The sequence below is a fragment of the Rhinopithecus bieti genome, unplaced genomic scaffold, assembly GCF_001698545.2.
Source record: "Rhinopithecus bieti isolate Rb0 unplaced genomic scaffold, ASM169854v2 scaffold_22439, whole genome shotgun sequence".
Taxonomy (NCBI): domain Eukaryota; kingdom Metazoa; phylum Chordata; class Mammalia; order Primates; family Cercopithecidae; genus Rhinopithecus; species Rhinopithecus bieti.
The window spans coordinates 612884-631630 of NW_016810838.1; the positions used below are offsets into that span (position 1 = coordinate 612884).

The 18747-nt window shown below is 39.8% G+C and overlaps 1 protein-coding gene across 4 annotated transcripts in view; it reads left to right on the forward strand.

Moving 5' to 3' along the window:
* The window catches only part of SLC8A1 (solute carrier family 8 member A1), a 404513-nt gene that overhangs the window by 369793 nt on the left and 15973 nt on the right, over window positions 1-18747 (forward strand). For all 4 annotated transcript variants that reach the window (XM_017892945.1, XM_017892947.1, XM_017892948.1 and 1 more), the window contains one exon: window positions 7568-7843. In XM_017892945.1, the coding sequence (XP_017748434.1) occupies window positions 7568-7843 (276 nt within the window). The remainder of the gene's footprint in view (window positions 1-7567; window positions 7844-18747) is intronic.

An 18747-nucleotide genomic window follows, 5' to 3' on the forward strand; every position in this document is an offset into this window, starting at 1 on the left:
ATTTTTTTATTATACTTTAAGTTCTAGGGTACATGTGCATAACGTGCAGGTTTGTTACATATGTATACTTGTGCCATGTTGGTGTGCTGCACCCATCAACTCGTCAGCACCCATCAATTCATCATTTATATCATGTATAACTCCCCAATGCAATCCCTCCCCCTTCCCCCCTCCCCATGATAGGCCCCAGTGTGTGATGTTCCCCTTCCCGAGTCCAAGTGATCTCATTGTTCAGTTCCCACCTATGAGTGAGAACATGCGGTGTTTGGTTTCTCTTCTTGTGATAGTTTGCTAAGAATGATGTTGCCTTCTTGAGGTCCTTTCCAATACTGTCACACATCACCTGGCCCAAACCCCTTAAGAAGTAGCAGGATGGCCCACAGATTAGCTGTGGCTTGGAAGCAGCAGGTGGGGATGGCTAATGGAGCCTGTATAGTGTCTTCTCCATTCAAGAACAGTCCAGTAGTCCAAGTTACAAATACTCAAATTTTGTGTACAATGGTATTGATATCCAATGCTAGGGATCTAGGTTGTGCACTCCTTATGAGTCTCTGATGCCTGATGATCTTTCACTGTCTCCCATCACCCAAAGATGGGACCATCTAGTTGCCAGAAAACAAGCTCCAGGATCCCACTGATTCCACATTATGGTGAGTACATAATAATAATAGAAATAAAGTGCACAATACATGTAATGCACTTGAATCACCCTGAAACCATCAGAATTGTCTTCCAGAAAACCAGTCACTGGTGCCAAGAAGTTTGGGGACCACTGGCCTAGGGAATGGGGCCTGGACAAATGAGTAGAACCTAACAGCCCAAGCTGACTGCCAGAGACTCTAAACCTGGATTGAGATTATGAGTTCCCTAATAGCCGAAACTCTAAGAAGCGGCATAAGTAACCATTCGGCAGAGAATGTTTAAAGAAATTCACATTAAGCAGGGGTTGAACTTGGCACAGTCCAAAACCCTCCTGAAGTTTTAAGTTCAGGTATTTTCTAAAACCCACGTTTCAGTTGGTAGAAGAAAATGCCTACATTTTTGTTCTGTGCACTGGCAACTCATAGATCTAGGAATTCGAACCAATTGTTTTTTGAGCTGTCTTTGATAGGAAGTGTCTTTCAATATACTTAGAAGAAAACTTGTTCACATCATCTACTTTGCATCAGAGAATATGTTAAGTACTTCCCACCAATTAAGTTACAGAGAAATGTTTATTGCACATCTCCAAAATACAAAAAAAAAAACAAAAAAACAGATAAACTCTTGTTTGGGAATAAATCTTTGGATTACTGAATTTAATGGCAGAGGCCATTAAGAGTGGGAAGAGATGGTAATTGTTTTCTCACTAGACATAAGGTAAAAGCATGTAAAAGGGAAAAGAAAGATAAAAGAAGTTTCAGATCATTTTACGGGCAAAACAGTAAAAACCGCTAGCCCTTACGGTGTCACATGCATGCACGGTTTCTCACACATACACAAACGGATACACAGAGATGCAAACTAGGGAACAAAAATGTATCAACTGAATCACCATTCTCAGTTTTATTTTTCTTAGCTGATTGCTAAGGTCTTTCATCTTTTATGCTTTATGATTCTCTCAGAACCTTTAAAGCAAAGAGAAACAGAAATATATAACAGGAGAGTGGAATTTGATTTGTAATTACTGTACGTCAGGTTGCAAAAAAAAAGTCATAATTCTGGAGGATAAAGCCTATTGAGTGCCTGGAAAGAATTGTAAGTCAGACACATCCACAGATGAACAGCAGCATACATTTTCCAGACTGCTTTACATACAGACTTGTGATGATTCAGGCCACTTTCCCAAATTCAAGGGTGATAAGCTAGAGGCAAACCAGGATGTTTGATTCAGAACTGGATGGTTGACCTTTGGCAACCAGAAACGGAAATAAGAACCTGTCACACCCTAAAGGAGAGATTCCTTAAGATTCAACCTTAACAAAGGAGATTCTGCCACTTGCCACAACATGGATGGGCCTGGAGGACATTATGCTAAGTGAAAAAAGCCAGACACAGAAAGAAAAATATTGCATAGTCTCACTTATATGTGGAATATATGTATGTTTGAAAAGAGCTCAAATATACCGAGATAGAGAATGAAGCAGTGGTTACCATCTTACTATGGCCAGGCGTTGCTGGAGGCAATGAGAGTCATAGGTCATAGGATACAAAATAGCAGATAGGAAAGATGAACATGTTTAGAGATGGAATGGACCACATGGGGACTAAAGCTAATGAAATTGTATTAGAAATGTTTGTTAAATAAGTAGACTTCAACTGCTCTTATCACAGGAAAAAGTAACTAGATGAAATGATAGATGTTAATTTGCCTCCCTATAATAATGTTACTATCTAAATATATCCTATAACATGACATTGTTAATCTCAAATATATACAATTTTAAACAAATGTTTAAATATAAAAAATAGAGGTTCCAAAACAGTCACACCACGATCCCCTGCTTTTACCTGATTTTTTTATTTCCCATGTTTTCTTGGTCCCCAGGAGTCTGAGAAAGAGCATATGGCTGGCTCTGCCAAAGAAATAAACAACCCAAAAAATCATATCTAGAAAGTATTAGAATACAAATACTAATTATGGCACCTCAATATTTTCACATTCCTAGAAAAAAAAAAAAAAGGTACCACTGTATCTGTATAACACCAGGCATTAAAAACATTCTGACTCAAACTTTGAATCAATATGTGATACTAAACTCCCCAACTTTCTTCCATAAGGCATTTTCTATAGTAAAATTTTCCCTGGACTGTTAGAACAAATGTCAAGTCAGTCACTTAAATTCTATGCGAGATTATTTTAGCAAGTCACATAAATTCTCTGAACTTCAGAATCTTCATATGTATAATGGGATTAATAATGCCCACGTTGTAGGGTTATTTTAAGGATAAAATAAGATCGGGTGTGTGAAAGAATTTAGCTCAGTGCCTGTCACTTAAGAGACACCCCACCAGGTTCCCTTCCTGTTTTTCTTTCTTTTCTTAAAAGCAAGCAGCTTGGGGAAATGAATGGTAATGTTTCATTCAAACAGAATATAGATTCAGTGAAATCAGGATACTCACATTGTATTGATTTACTGCCTCCTTCAGACAAGTAACAATAATGGAATATGGCACATTTGTCTATAAAGAGGCATACCGTTTTATAAAGGACTTGAGCATTTCTTCTTCCAGTCCCCAAAACAGCTCTGGGAGGTGGGAGTTAGGAAACTCATTTGACAGGTGAGCAACTGAGGCTCGGGAAATTTAAGTGTCCTGCCCCAAAACAAGCTGTCAGAACTATAAAGTGACTTAAGCCTTCTGACCCAAGTGTCCATTACCTTCCAGCCGTCTCTTTTTGTGGTTCTCAGAGCTCTCCCTGAATCCAAGCCCTGAGCAGGTAGAGAGAGAGATGCAAAGAAACCCCTGTTTACTTTAAAAGATATGTGCCAAGCCCAGGGGTTTGTCTTTCACGGTCAGTCATGCTGATGATGCTGTTGCTCTCATGCTTCCCAGCTGGAACGATGCAAGTACTACTACATCAATAGCTGAACTGACGCCCTGCGCACTATCTGCATTTTTAATGATTTGGTTATTTTGTAGTTATATTTAAGAAGTCCCATGTGTATCAGGGAAGCCATTTAAAAGGCACTAGGAAGGATTAACCAAATATAGGTTATTTTCCATTAGCTGAAAAGAATGATTCTGAGATATGAGGAATTTACTCGATATTCTGTAAAAGCAAACCCACCAACGTGTCTTTCTTTTCTAACACAGAGAAGGGACTTGGAAGAATTACGTAGCCTCCAAGAACCCCAGGCTGGTGAACATACACAACCACAGAACAGGCATACTACCATCATTTTTGCTGTCACACAAAAGATGCTCCTAGGATTTTTTAATGTTTCACTACTCTTCCCAAAGAAAGAACAGACTTTTAAGTGCAGTCCAGATGGTGATGGATGAACATAATATTTCTTTGTCCTTTCCCAAGACAGGGTAATTGTGCATCATGCATGGCAGTCCGTGGTCGTTTTTTAATATTTAAGTGATGTCTGAGTTGGAGATTAAAATTTATAAAGAGCAGTGAGATCCCAGAGAATCTCACTGGGAGAAAAGGATGGGAGGCCACTTTTCCTTTCAAATGTTATAAAAGCAGATGGGCTTCCCATTCCAGACTTATGCATTAAAACATTTAAGATTCTTTGTGATATTGGAAGCCTACAGGAAGAACTCTCTCTCTCTCTCTCTCACACACACACACACACACATACACACACATTTTGCATTAACTGATCATGAAGGTAATTTCAGAGGGCAAAATTAATTTTTGTTTTTAAAAACCTAGAATGTAACCTTACGACCTAGCATGTTGACTAAACAAATAATGATGGAGAAACACAGTAACAATCTTAAATAGAGGGAAATAATGATAACTACCATGATAATCATTACCTTGAAATATTCTCAGACACTTTACAAAGATGATCTAATTATTCCTGTGTACATCTCTCATGGGAAAGGTGTTATTTCCATCTTGAAGACAAATATGTCTACTCTCAAGTTATAAGTGACATGTCTTCTGAGAAGCTTATGTGTTTTCTTGCTCGTCTTCAAACTAAGAGATTTAGATGCCCCAAATTAAGTAATTCTGTGGAGAAAACGCAGCATAGTTCATGTTTCTGTGAATGATTGATTAAAATGTTCTCGAAAGCATTTTATTCATATGCCCTGTGAAATTATAAAATGTTCACAAATATAGAAATTAAAAAGGATATGATCCAAAATAAATACAACTAGAAAACCTAGTGTTTTTTCTCAACTTTTCTGAGTATAGGTACCCTTCCCAGCCCCGGTTGGAATGGGGAGTGGGTAAGAGGAGAGGCTGGGAATGGGAATGTATTAATGTGGCTTTCTTCTTCCTTCCTCCTTCAAATAAACCCTGAAAATTTCTTCTCTCACATGAAGTTCTACCTGGAGCTAAAGTGTAGGGTAAAAGAGAAGTGGGAAGAAAAGTAAAAGGAGGAAAAAAGAAGAAATGTATAAGGAAACAAACAAGAACAAAAAGAGTAGGTAATAGAAACGCTCAGTAGTTGTTCTACATTTCCGTGTCATGACATAGGGAGGCTTCCGAAGGGCTGTTGTCGTTTTCTAGGGCTGCTATAATAAATGCCACAGACTGGGTGGTTTGAATAACAGAAATGTCTTTTCTGGCAGTTCTGGGAACTGAAAATCTGAGATCAAGGTGTTGACAGGTTTGGTTTCTCCTGAGACCAATCTCCTTGGCTCGTAAATGTCTGTCTTCTCACTGAACACTCACATGGTCTTTCCTCTGTGCACGCACATCCCTGGTGTCTCTCGCGCATCCCGATTTCCTCTTATTATAAGGACACCAGTCATATTGGATTAGAACTCACCCTAATGGCTCCATTTTCACTTAATTACCTTTTTAAAGGCCCTGTTTCCAAATAAGGTCACATTCTGAGGTGCTAGCAGTTAGAGCTTTAACATATTAATTCTGGGGGGGCACAGTGCAGCCCATACCAGGTGTTTTTATTAAAAAGTATCTTCTGCTTCCAGGCAAAGTTGATATAATAAATACTGCATGAACAGCAGAGGGAATGGTCGGCAATGCTTTTACACTCACAAACATTCTGATGAGCTGACCTAACTCAAGCTCCTCACTGGGGAGTTCTGCAAAGGCAGTTCCACTCATCTGCAGCGTCTTCTCCCAGCAGTTTATCTAAACCCTCAAAGATGAGGCTGCTTTCTTCACAGACCTCCAAAGTGTATTTATTTAATTCCAACCATGTGCTCACGGAAGAGCAGGCCATTGCCTCTTCTCTTTTCCTGTAAAATGACAGAAGACAAATCCAGACATTCCTCTTTATATGTTTTCTGAGAGGTGTTTTTCTCTTAAATCTCTTGTGCTTTCAGAGGGTTTTCTCAATCATCATCTGCACCCAATGGCTTGCCCACCACAGTGTCTCACGAAGACCACACACAGGTGCTCTATGCTGGCCATCTCAGGTCAAAATTGCAGCCCCACCTACTGCCGGCTGCACTAGTGGGACCAAGTAAAGTAGCACCCTGATGACAAGGTTGGAACGGGTGAACAAAGACTTCAAGGAGATGTTCTTCTTTCCAAAATGGCCACATAACACATGTATTTGCCACCACTTCAAGAAAAGATGACTTTCAATATCCTCATTTTAAAACATGTCAATGGACATTACTTTCACATTATAAGTGAAATCTCCATTTTAGGATACTATTATCGATTTCCTAGTTCCTTTAAATATTACGCTTTGTGCATTTCTTTGTATGTTGATAGATGACTTAATTGGCAAAACTGTGATACATATATATATAATTACGTAATTGCATAGTTATATAAAGTCAATAGAAATTTCTGCATTCATTCCTTCATTTAACACATACTTAACCACCTTACTTTACATGCTGGAGATGGTACCAAACACCAGGGACACAGAAATGCATAAATTCCTGACATGGAAGGGTTCTCAGTCAACTGGAGAACAGAGGAACATGAACATGTACAATTGAGAAAAGCAGTTCTCAAACTTGAACATGTATCAGTGTCACATGGAGGGCTTGTTCAAGCCCAGCTTGCTGTCCACAGCTTGCTGTCCAGCCCCTCCCCAATTTCTGCTTCAGTAGGACTGATAATTTGAATTTCTAACACGTTCTCTGTGCCACCTGCTCAGGAAGCACACTCTGAGGACCACTGATCCAGAGTTACAAGTGTTGGGAGGTTCCTCTGAGAAGGAGTTCCCAGCATGGGTTTCGGGGGAGGTCAGAGAGTGCATCACAGAAGAAGTGAGTCTTAAAGGATGGGTGGGGAAGGATAAGGGTGGAGCAATTAGGATATGCCAAGCACATTTAGTTCTAAAGATCAAAAGCAGGAGAAAGTGTATCTGGTTTGGAAAAATGCAAATAAATTTCATTTTTTGGCATATAATTATTTGGCAAGTAATTCCAAGGCTTGAGTTTGAAATAGTTACAGGAGATGATGCTGGAGAAATATGCAAGGCTTACAGCCACGATTAACGGCCCTGTTTGATTATCCTGTAGGTGATTATATAACCCAGAGTTGAACTTCAAGTTGCAAGAAAAGAACCCTGGTAGAACTCCATCTACAGTTGTCTTTCTTCAAAAGAGCGTTCTTTCTCAGGCTGACACAGGGCTTGCCAACCTTTTGCAAGAAATCATTTTCATTTCTCCGAGTGACAAGTCTCACCAGATGTGAAAGTAGAAAGGGTGTATTGATTGCATGGAAGCAGAACTGGGTAGGAGTTAAGTTTTTTTGCCATTGACCAATGAGCCACAAGTAAGAGGTATTTCAGTGTCTTGATAATTAATTCGTTAGTTATGATTAACTCTTGGAAAACCCTAAACTTCACCCACCTCTCATGGCCTCCTGCCATGTAGAGTTGAGGGATGACCGGGCTAGACAGGAGAGACTGAGAGAGAGGAAGACCCGGTAGCACAGGTTGTGATGAAATGTGCTTCCTTCCGTTCTCTCTAGGGGAAGATGACGACGACGATGAATGTGGGGAAGAGAAGCTGCCCTCCTGTTTTGATTACGTGATGCACTTTCTGACTGTGTTCTGGAAGGTCCTCTTTGCCTTCGTCCCCCCTACTGAATACTGGAATGGCTGGGCGTGTTTCATTGTCTCCATCCTCATGATTGGCCTACTGACAGCTTTCATTGGAGACCTGGCTTCCCACTTTGGCTGCACCATTGGCCTGAAAGATTCTGTGACTGCAGTCGTGTTCGTCGCACTTGGAACATCAGTGCCAGGTAGAAATTACTTTCATGTATAATTCCCCCAGTAGCAGGAGTTCATTTGCCTTCTTGACGCCTTCTTTCCTACAATTTCAAGGGCTGTGATAACAAACCAAGACCTATGAAGGACAAGAGCCCAGAGGTATAAACAGTGTCACTGCCGGAACATTGTCATGGCCCTTCTCAAGGTTCAGAAGCTGGTCAGTGTCATTGCAATGACAGGAAAGCATTCCCAGATCCCCAGAGGGTCTCCATGGCCTGTAAGAGACCAGATTCATTTGATGGATAGATTTTCAGATCAGCTTCCCATTGCAATGAGCACGTTTGAAAAGACAAAACAAACATATAGAGTCAGCTTTAAGAACCAAATTTCTGTCTTTTATATACTTGGTAACATTTTAATGATCTCTGTGAAACTGTATTCATTTAGGTAACTAGGAAAATGTACTTACTGGAGACCTGATATTCTCTTGACCCAAATATTAATGAGAGGAAAGAGAGAGTAGACATTGATCAAGACAGGAAAAAAGTAATCCTGACAAAAGTGGACAGGCCAAATGTATATTTCATGAACATCCCTTCATGCACTCCTTACAAGCTGAATTTTTCTTCTGACCTACAGCTGTAGTTTATTATGTTCACTCAGATTTCTGAATAAGACATCATCCTCCCAAACAACACTGATAGCAATAATTTTCAAACTTTGGTGGTGATCAGAATTACCTGAGAGCTTGTCAAGAAATACAAATGCCTGAAAACCATCAACAACCTATGGAAGATCTAGGAGTGACAGGGCCCAGGAATGTGGGTTATAAAGCTCACAAGTGACTCTGGTACACACCAGAGCTTATTGTAACTGAAACTCTGGACCTACTCTCCAGCACTAATTAGCATCTTGACAGATATATAGGCTTTACAACACTACCCACGTTCTTAACTAAATACCAGGCCAACAACAAGCGGTACAGTAGACTTGGAAAAAGCGGTACAGTAGACTTGGAAAAAGGCAGGAGTAGAAGTAAATACAGCTGTGCTAATGGTGCTATTCACTCTCCACTTTCCATATTTCTGACAGTCCTGATATAGTCACTTTGTTTTCTACTAAAATTTGCCATAGTTGGCAAGCCTGACTTTTGGTTTGAGTCTGAAAACAGCTACAGTTTAAATCATGTATTTCTTTCTACTCAAATTCATTATTCTTCTTCAGGCTGCTATTTATTGTCTCAGTGACTATGGCCAAGTTACTTAACCTCTCTGAGCCTCAGTTTTTTCATTTGCAAAATAGAGATAATCATACTTAACATGCAGAATTATGGTCAAGATTGGAAAAAATACCTGCAAATTATGCATCTAGTAAAGCATATGGGACATAGAAAAAAATTAATAAAACTGTATTTCTGGTGATTGTTTATATTGAATAATTTAGGATGATCTGAACAGTATAAATCTGGACACTTCATTCATTAACCATGGATGAAGTATTCCGATTTATACTGATCAGCCATAAGGCATGGTGTTATGCAACTGACTGCCTGCCTGGGGGTTCTGATTAAAGACTCCACATGCTTCTGGTAACCAACTGAGGGAATGGAGGAGCTAGGAGACCTAGAGGGTTCTTACTTTCACCTTAGCAAGCAGGGCTGTTTGAAGTGTTTCAGTTGACCCTTGATCCTTAGAGGAGAGCAGACTCCCTCTCAATCCCAACTACATTCCAGCAGTTCCATATTGGTTCTTTTCTCTGCATCTTTTTCCAGAATTACCAGAAATTTACCAAGCAGAAATAAAAACTTAAAATATTCTTAAGGTGTTTTTATTAGAGACTATATATAAAACTAAAGGAATAAACATTGTGGTTGTCCATTGCTTCTATCTGAGGTAATTATAGGAAAACGTGTTGGGAGTCCACTTTTCCTAAGGTTTAAGTCACTGAATCACATTGTGTCCAAGTTAGCACACACTGTTGGTCATGGGTTTAGTCCCTGAGGAGAATATGTGCAAATAATGATCATAAAGGCAAAAATTATGTCTCTCATAACAATTGTCCAAAATCAGCAGTTTGTCCAACCAAATATATCTCGTTCTCAAAAGGATTTAAAAAATGCTTTTCCTATCTGAAATCCTTGTTCCTGAAAATGTTTTTTATTCCCCAATACCTCTTATCCAATACCCTCAAGCTGGCTTTTTCTAAATGTCAGTCTTCCAAAAGGCCTCTGTGTCTTTCTTAAGAAACTCTTGAAAATTGTGGCAGCCTTATGATTAAAATTTATTTTTCCCTATAACGTGAATTATGGATTACAGCAAACTTTAATGTTTAGAGGAGTCACTTGTTCTGCCACTTAAAACTTACTTAGAACCCAGGTGGAGACATCAAGAGGTAAGAAAATCTGTTTGGGGAAAATACAGCAGAATCATTCGTTGTTGAAACAGTTTCCCTACACTGCCATAAATGCTTTCCATCAGGACACAGATTTCTTTGCTCTGTTATTGAGAGAATTCCATAATTTGCTAAATATTAACTGTGCAGCAAGCTCCCCAAACAATATATTCAGAGGTAATCTCAGATAATCATATCTATATAAACATTTTTTTCCAAAAACTGAAAATTGAACAGGCTGTTGGATGAACATCGTATTTCTGATTTTTTCAACGCTGCTGATTCAGAGCGATGTTTTATTGTATATCGTGACTCCTAAGAAAAATGATGCTATTGTTTCTAGATGACAAAGCCCAGTTGCTACAGGCAGAAGAATAAAGAAAAATAATTCCCTTCTCTTATAGCCTACTATTTAGTCAGCAGCGGTCCTGGGGCCGCCCAGCGTTTTCTCTAGGCTGATGTTTTGACACTTTTCCTGTAACAGAAGGGCCCCTTCCTAGTGTCTGATATTCTGCTGCTTCTTTCTAGGTTAGACTTTTGGATTCTTAGATTCTAATTGCCAGACGGACATTGAAAACTTTCCTGTTAATCCTCCTGCCTCAAGGCAGGATTTAGTATCCACGTATCTCATCAAAAGTGTTTTTGCCATACCATTCAAAGTGTATGGGGGAAAGCTTATCAATTTTCATGTGAGACAAAGCTTCTTCCTTGTACCAGCTAGTAGCAAATGCTCATAATCTGCTGGCAGAGAAGGATTCATAAAGGTCTTCACTTACCCTCACTGTTAGGTATTTCGGCAAGAGCTTGAAGACCCGTGCTTGTGAATAGAGAAAGGGCCTCCTCTTCCCGAATCACCATTTTTCAGACTTATCTGTCTGGAGGAAGAGGCTTCCTAAATAGCCTCTTCCCACCTTTAAATGTTGGAGTAAGCCCAAGACTGGTCTCCATCCTTCTTCTCATCTTGGTCCATGCTCACTTCCTGGACATCAGTCTCTATGGTGTAAATGACATCTGTATGCCAATGACTGCCAAATGTATATCCCCAGCCTCAATTTTCCCCTAAGTGCTAGATTCATATACTAGCTGCCTTCCCTGTACTGAAGCTAGACATATAATTTGTAGCTCAGAATTACTATATCTAAAACAGAATTGTTGATTTCTACTGCCCAGTGGCCTTATCCTTTAACCAATCCTACTTTCTGTATCTTGCCTTTCTCAGGAGAACAAGTCATCATCCATCCAGGTATCCTTGATTGCTTTTTCCTCCTCACCATGGTCAAAGGTCCTACAGATCTTTCCTTTAATTTTATTTATTTTTTTTTGAGATGGAACCTCGCTCTGTCACCCAGGCTGGAGTGCAGTGGCGCAATCTTAGCTCACTGCAACCTCCGCCTCTCGGGTTCAAGCAATTCTCCTGCCTCAGCCTCCCAAGTAGCAGGGACTACAGGTGCGTGCCATCATGCCTAATTTTTGTATTTTTATTAGAGACAGGGTTTCACCATATTGGTCAGGCTGGTCTCAAACTCTTGACCTTAGGTGATCTCCCCCACCCCCGCCTCAGCCTTCCAAAGTGCTGGAATTATAGGAGTGAGCCACTGCACCTGGTTGACCTTTCCTTTAAAGTGTGTCTTGATTGAGCCTATCTAGCTATGTCTCTACCACCACCATCCTAGTCTACACAGACATCCTCTCTCACCCAGATCTCTGCAGTAGCCTTCTATCCATCTCCCTGCTTCTGCTAGAGATCATTTTAAGCAGTAAATCAGGCCACAGTACAGCTTACAATCTTCCAATGGCTTCTTATTTAACTTAGGATAAACTCTGAAAGGCATCATTCTGTCTTATCAAGACCAACGTGATTTGGACCCTGCCTATCTTTCCATTCTGTTCTCCTCCTTGCCTGCTGTTCTTTGGGCCCGTGGGCCTTTTTTTCTATCCACACACCAAGCTCATTCCTTTCTTTGGATTGTACTAACTGTCTCATATCCCCTTCATTTACACAAGACTGGCTCTTTGTCTTCAATTACATCTTGTCTTAAATGATATCTTTAAAGAGGCCTTTTATAGTCGCCAACTGTGAAGTAGTCAACCCGTTCTTATGTACTATTTCACTCTATTTTATATATGTATTACTTTGTAGATTTTTTTATTTTTGAATGTTATTTTCTAACTCTGTCCACTAAAATGTAAGCTTCATGAGAAACCTTGTTCTTTAGCACCTAGAATGGTGCCTAGCTAACACAGAATTGTGTATCTGTGTATGTCTGTGGGTTGTATATATAAATAAATGTACAAATCAGTCATTTACACATTAGTACAAGTTAGTTCAATCAGGTTGCTTTCTTCCTCATATCTTCTAGAGATAGTTAAGAATTGAAGTTATTGAGGGAGGTAGATAGATGTTTTTTAGTGTTGCTTATTCTCGAATAGGACATATCTGAGAAGGTTGTTGTCGTAAGAGGGGACAAAAGTAAACTTAAGAGAACTGAGGCCCTCAGAACAAACATTTTTCCTCTTTCATAATTTTGGCTATGGTGGGAACTGTGATGAGGAGCAAGGTATTTTTTTTGGTCTTCTCTCTCCTATGATCCCTTCTTCCAAGATCCAGACCTCAGGTGAGTACTTCTTAAACTTTCGGTAGGCCAGGCGCGGTAGCTCACACCTGTAATCCCAGCACTTTGGGAGGCTGAGGTGGGCAGATGACTTGAGGTCAGGAGTTCAAGACCAGCCTGGCCAACATGGTGAAACCTTGTCCCTACTAAAAGTACAAAAATTAGCCAGGCGTGGTGGTGGGCACCTGTAATCCCAGCTACTCAGAAGGCTGAGACAGAAGAATGGCTTGAACCCGGGAGGCAGAGGTTGCAGTGAGCTGAGATCACACCACTGCACTCCAGCCTGGGTGACAGAGCAAGACTCCATTTCAAAAAAACAAAAACCTTTAAGTATACTCTGGAGTGCTGAATTTTGCAGTAACCTAACACAAGTATATAACTGTTATATATCACATTATTTATATGGAAAAACAGGTTCAAAATAAAGGGAAGAAATTTAAGAAGGATTATTTGGAGCCTAGTCTTTTTGTGGACTAGGGGCCACCTAGTCATTGGACATTCTTTTGGCTTACAGTTATTTACTTGGATAAGCCGTGGATATATTGGGCCAGGACATTCCAGCTTATATCCCAGATTCAAAATATGGACTTTCATCTCTTGTTCCTATTGGATTCAAATAAATAGAAGTAAGCATCCTCTTTTAACTGCAGGGAGAACTCTTAGATACTGATGAGTGGTGGAGGGGGGGTGTTGCCCCATTAAGTCTTACCTTCATCTTTCTCCACTCGTCTTGGTGGGGGTTGTACCTGATGCTTGCTGACTTCTACCACTAGTTCCCAGTACCAGCTGGTTGCTACCTGGCCAGAAAAGCTTAAAAATTGGGTACACTAGGCTGTCCTTTAGTCCCTGGCATTGCATGATTTTCTGTGTCCTTCCTATGTTTTGAATATTCTTTTATCCCTTGGATTCTGTCAAATAGGAATTATTTCCCTCTAAGGATTTTAAGGCATGAAGGAGAAGAAGATAGATAGTTTTGGTTTCTACCATCCCCCCTAATTTTGTATGTAGAACCTTTTAATAAAATAAAACCTCATGTTGGGGAAAATTGTGTCATTTTAAATTACAACACTTTTAGACTTCTGAATTCCATAGGAAGAACTTGATAGATAAAACTGGTTATCCTGGTTATTCACCATGTTCTCTTAGCATGGTGTTAATGACTGTGCACCAAGAGGGTAGAGAGAAGAGAGCTTTAGAGCTGAATTCAGGAACCTGGACTTCTAACCCTTACTTACTGTGTGGTTTTAACCAATTTCGTGACTCTCTGAGCTTCAGTTTTCTTGCCTGTAAGATCAGCCTAATGATACATGGCAATTCAAACAAAGTTTTCAAGAAGATTGAGTAACAGCATGGATCTCAGAGAATGTATCAACTGAAAATTGGCATAAAATACAGGAAAGTATTATTATTTACACTGAGATCAACTCTAAAAAAAAGTCAAAATGAATAGAAAACACCAGAAAATGAGAATAAACGGGAAAAGTTTTGAGCAGGGAGGGAACATTTTTAAAATTTACCACAAAGCTCCACTATATGTTGGGCATAGGCACTGTATATACTTTATTATCTTACTTAGGTTATGTCATTAAGTGATATGAAATGATTTTTCCTCCTTTCAACCTTTTTTTTTGCTTTGATGCTTAGATCCTTCCCCTGAAAATGATTTTTTTCTGTTTATTCAGCACTGTGCTATAAAACATTTTATTATTTTTAGTAATTGGGAAAACAGCTATTGATAGCTTATATTTTCAGTTTTTAATTTTCTGGCTTCTAACTCTCACAACTAAGATATTCCGTAGAACGCTTAAACAGCAAGTACTTTACAACTTAATTTACTGTGTCCTGTTGCTTTACTTCCCAGTGGACCCTAAAGTAACTTGTATGATTGTTACTGCATACTCCAAGAGGCCCCATAATCTGAGTGACCCTCCTGGAGATGTATGGAGTACCACATGCCTGGATGTAACTGTAGCGGCCCTTTCTAAAATCACTAAATAGCTTACAGGATAGTAACTACTAGTATCCTCATGTTACATGAAGAAAAAAGACTCATAGAGAATAAATGACTTGTCCATATTTAGTCAAAGTTCACATGAATGGTAAACTGTGGAATCCATGTTATCTCTTGTTTTTATAATCTGGTACTTAGCTACTCTATCGTGCCATCTTGGACTTAAAGTATTAAGTACACTCTTTTCCATACGCCTTACAAATGTTTTAAGAATTTTTTAAATTTCTCTCTTTACCTCAATTTTATTATTTTTTACTTTCAAGGCATGCAACAGTAAGATTACATTTAAACTCTTTAAGGTTAGGAACTGTTATTATTCTATTTGGCATGAAAAACACCTAATGGAGTCCATGCTTTGAAAAAATTCAGAAATGAATCAAGATCCAGTTCTATACCCATAAACTATTAGCATTTCCTGTATGTAAAAATGTAATCACTAAGACCACTGAAAGATTTTCAGTTCTGACCCAGCTGGCAAAATAAAAAAAAATAGAATACCAAGATAATCCTCCTCAGCATAGCCTTGTGCTGCTAATGAATCTGAACACAAAGAGAGATTTGGTCTTCCCGAGCTAGACCAAACATAGCTATGATACACAGCCACCCAGGTACTGGTCAGTGGGGCCTAGGAAGGGCATGTTGAGGACACCCTCCTAGCAGTCATGTTCTCCTCCCAAGGCTTACTGGCAGCTTTGGAAATTACGTTCCAGTATTCTAGATCTCTGAGCAGAAGTAGGAGTGGGAACCATGGAGGTTGTTATTCCAAGGGCTCACCAGTAAACACACTCAGTCTACTCTTCACTTAACAGCAGAGATGTGGTCAGGAGGGAACACGAAAATGCCCACTCATCACAACATATTCCCCTTGGGAAATTGTGTCCAGTCATTCTGAATTCTGAGCTCCATTGAAGGACAGCAGGGAATCAGATTAATTCCATCATTTCTTCTCATCCCATCCTACTTCAAACAGATTTGTTGTTCTCGGTGCAAAGCTCACAGATAGATTGACAGTTGACAGTCTCCGTCTCAGAGAAGTTCTGCAAAGTCTTAGCACAATGACTATGCACTAAGGGGTTATAAAATAACATGAGCTTTAGAGGCAGGTAGACCTGTGTTGAAACCCAACCCTCCCTCCTCTACTTACTAGATGTATGACACCCCCAGCGGCAAATTGCTTAACTCCTCTAAGCCAGAATAATAGGAACATGAAAATCCATCTCACAGGGTTGTAGTGAGGATTACATGAGAGTGAATTTATAAGGTACCCAACACAGAGCCTCACACATAGTAGACCCTCAAAAATGTTGGATCTCCTTTACTTTCTATTTCAATGCACTGATGAACGAGGTAAGCTTCCTGGGGTATTTACCTTAGCTACATTGCAGCAATTGAAAAATGAAAAACCAAGTAAATTTCAGCCTGTTTTCATTTTCCCCTACGTTAGGAATTCTAGTGAGGTGGACACATCCAAAGGTGCTTCTGTTTCCTGCAATTTCACTGACCATGAGCTTTCTCCTGTCAACATTGACATTTCAAGTCAGACAGACAGTGTTGAGAGGTGCCATTGTGACAGTGTGCATACATATTTAATTGGATGGCTACATTTCACATCAGCTTAAATGGAAATGAAAACAGTTACTTTACCCTGAGCCAGTATTTCCCAGTGGCTATGGTATCAGTTTCCCCAAGAGGCTCCTAAAGGGCAAGTATATTTTGTTTTCACATACTCGAATTAAGCAACAAATTTCTTTACTACCAAAAATGTTCAGTATGACTGAATGGACCCTCAGATCTGTAGTCAGGCCAAGAGGCAAGGCCAACCAGGGACACTGCCAGAGGGGCAGCACGGGACAGCCCTAATCACTCAAATGACTTTCCACAGGGCCTTATCTTAACCTCACTCCAGCAAGCAGCAGTCTGGAGTTTAAATGCTTTGTACGTTCCAGCACACTTTCCCACGAATAGATGATGTCATTAGAGTTAAAGGAAGCCTGCAAAGGCAAACATTTTTGAGGCGAGAATGAAACAAAAGAAGGCTAAAAACCAGAATTTGCAAGATTTTCTCTAGAAATGGCACCATAACTGCCTCTTATCGTATACTAAAAAAACAGTGGGGAATAGGCTGCATGCGGCCGACCCAAAGCATCTGTAAAAACCTGGGAAAGATCCGTTTCAAAGCTCTTTGCATCTTTTATTCTTTCTCCTCAAAGGAAGAGATTTTTTATTAAATACTTTTAAGGGTTATTTGTTGGTAGTTATAATCCTTGATTTATTTCTCTCAAAGGGCAGTACTGCATGGGCACCTGGCATTGAGTACAAAGCTGGAGGGGAACCAGGATGATAACAATGATGTCATCTATCAGGAGGTGGTCCAGGGAACAGGGATGCTCAGCATGTGTCCTGCCCGATCTGAAGTCCTGCAGAGTCTTTGGATTAGTGCCCCAACCCCATACCAGCCAACTTTATTCAGTCCCATAAAAGTCACAGTATAAGAGAAGAGAGCTAAAAATACTTTATCCTAGTCTATCTAGGCCTTCTTAACATACTCTAGGTTGGCCAGAGGAAGGGCACTTGGTAGAAACACAAACATACAGATGTGTGTTGGTGTGTTTTGTGTTTGGAGGGTTGGTGTTATGCATGTGTTATGTGAATAAATGTAAATTTCCCCTTTTCAAGGCTCAGGGGGTACAGCAAAGGGAATGAACATCGAGTGTAACAAAAACATTCACAAGAGTGTCAGTCTCTAAGGAATGATTTGTAAATAATGTTGATGACTTTTATTTGTCCCTTTTCACATTTGAAATGAAGGTGGCCAGGTGTGCTGGCTCACGTCTGTAATCCCCGCACTTTGAGAGGCCAAGGCAAGAGGATCACTTAAGTCCAGGAGTTCGAGACAAGCCTGGGCAACATAGTGAGACTCTGTCTCTACAAAAAAAAAAAAAAAAAAGTTTTAAATTAGCTGAGCATGGTTGTGTGAGCCTGTTGTCCCAACTACTCAGGAGACTGAGATGGGAGGATCACTTGAGCCCAAGAGGCCAAGGCTGCAGTGAGCCATGATCATGCCATTACACCCAGCCTCAGTGACAGAGTGAGACACTGTCTGAAAAAAATAAATAGAACATCTCAAGGACCACTGTTTTCTGGTGTTTTTTTTTATTAAATGCTATCTCAGTCTGCATCTTTTAACAACTTTAGGGTGGTATCACTTATATACCATAAAATGTGTCCATTTGTAGTACATACAATTTCATGATTTTTAGTAAATTCACTAAGTCTTGTTGCCATTACCCTAATCCAGTTTTAGAACATTTCATCACCCCAGTAAGATGCCTCACAGTCATTTATAGGTAATCCTCATTTCCACCCTCTGCCCCAGGCAACCACTGATGTACTTTCTGACTCAATAGGTTTGTCTTTTCTCTATTTTTCACAAGGACCTACGCTAATATAAAAATGTCAAGGATTCTCTACATGATAGTGTCAGAATTCACCATGGATTTTGTAAGATTTTCAAATTATTCATCACAGAATCTCTCTGTACATATTTGTAAATTACATGAGTGAGATATTTTTTGTTCATTGCTTTGTGTATATATGGATTTGTCCACCTTTTTAAAACAATTCCACTACCCTGCCCCCAACAGAAATCTTGGTTCATACATTGCAAATTGCTAGGGGGTGGGGATCACACAATGACACTTAGAATTAGCACTGTGAACTCTTAGACTCTTAGGGCAGTACGTATGTTTAATGATATATAAATGCCAAATGTCCGTGATCAGTTCAGTCAGTTGATCACAACACAGTGCTAAGGAGGCAGCTGTCACAAATGCAGCTTCTTACTCTCATTCATGGCCCAGCATGTCACACTGTAGGTGCTGACTGTTGGCTCCTGAATCAATTCAGATCATCACAACCATTA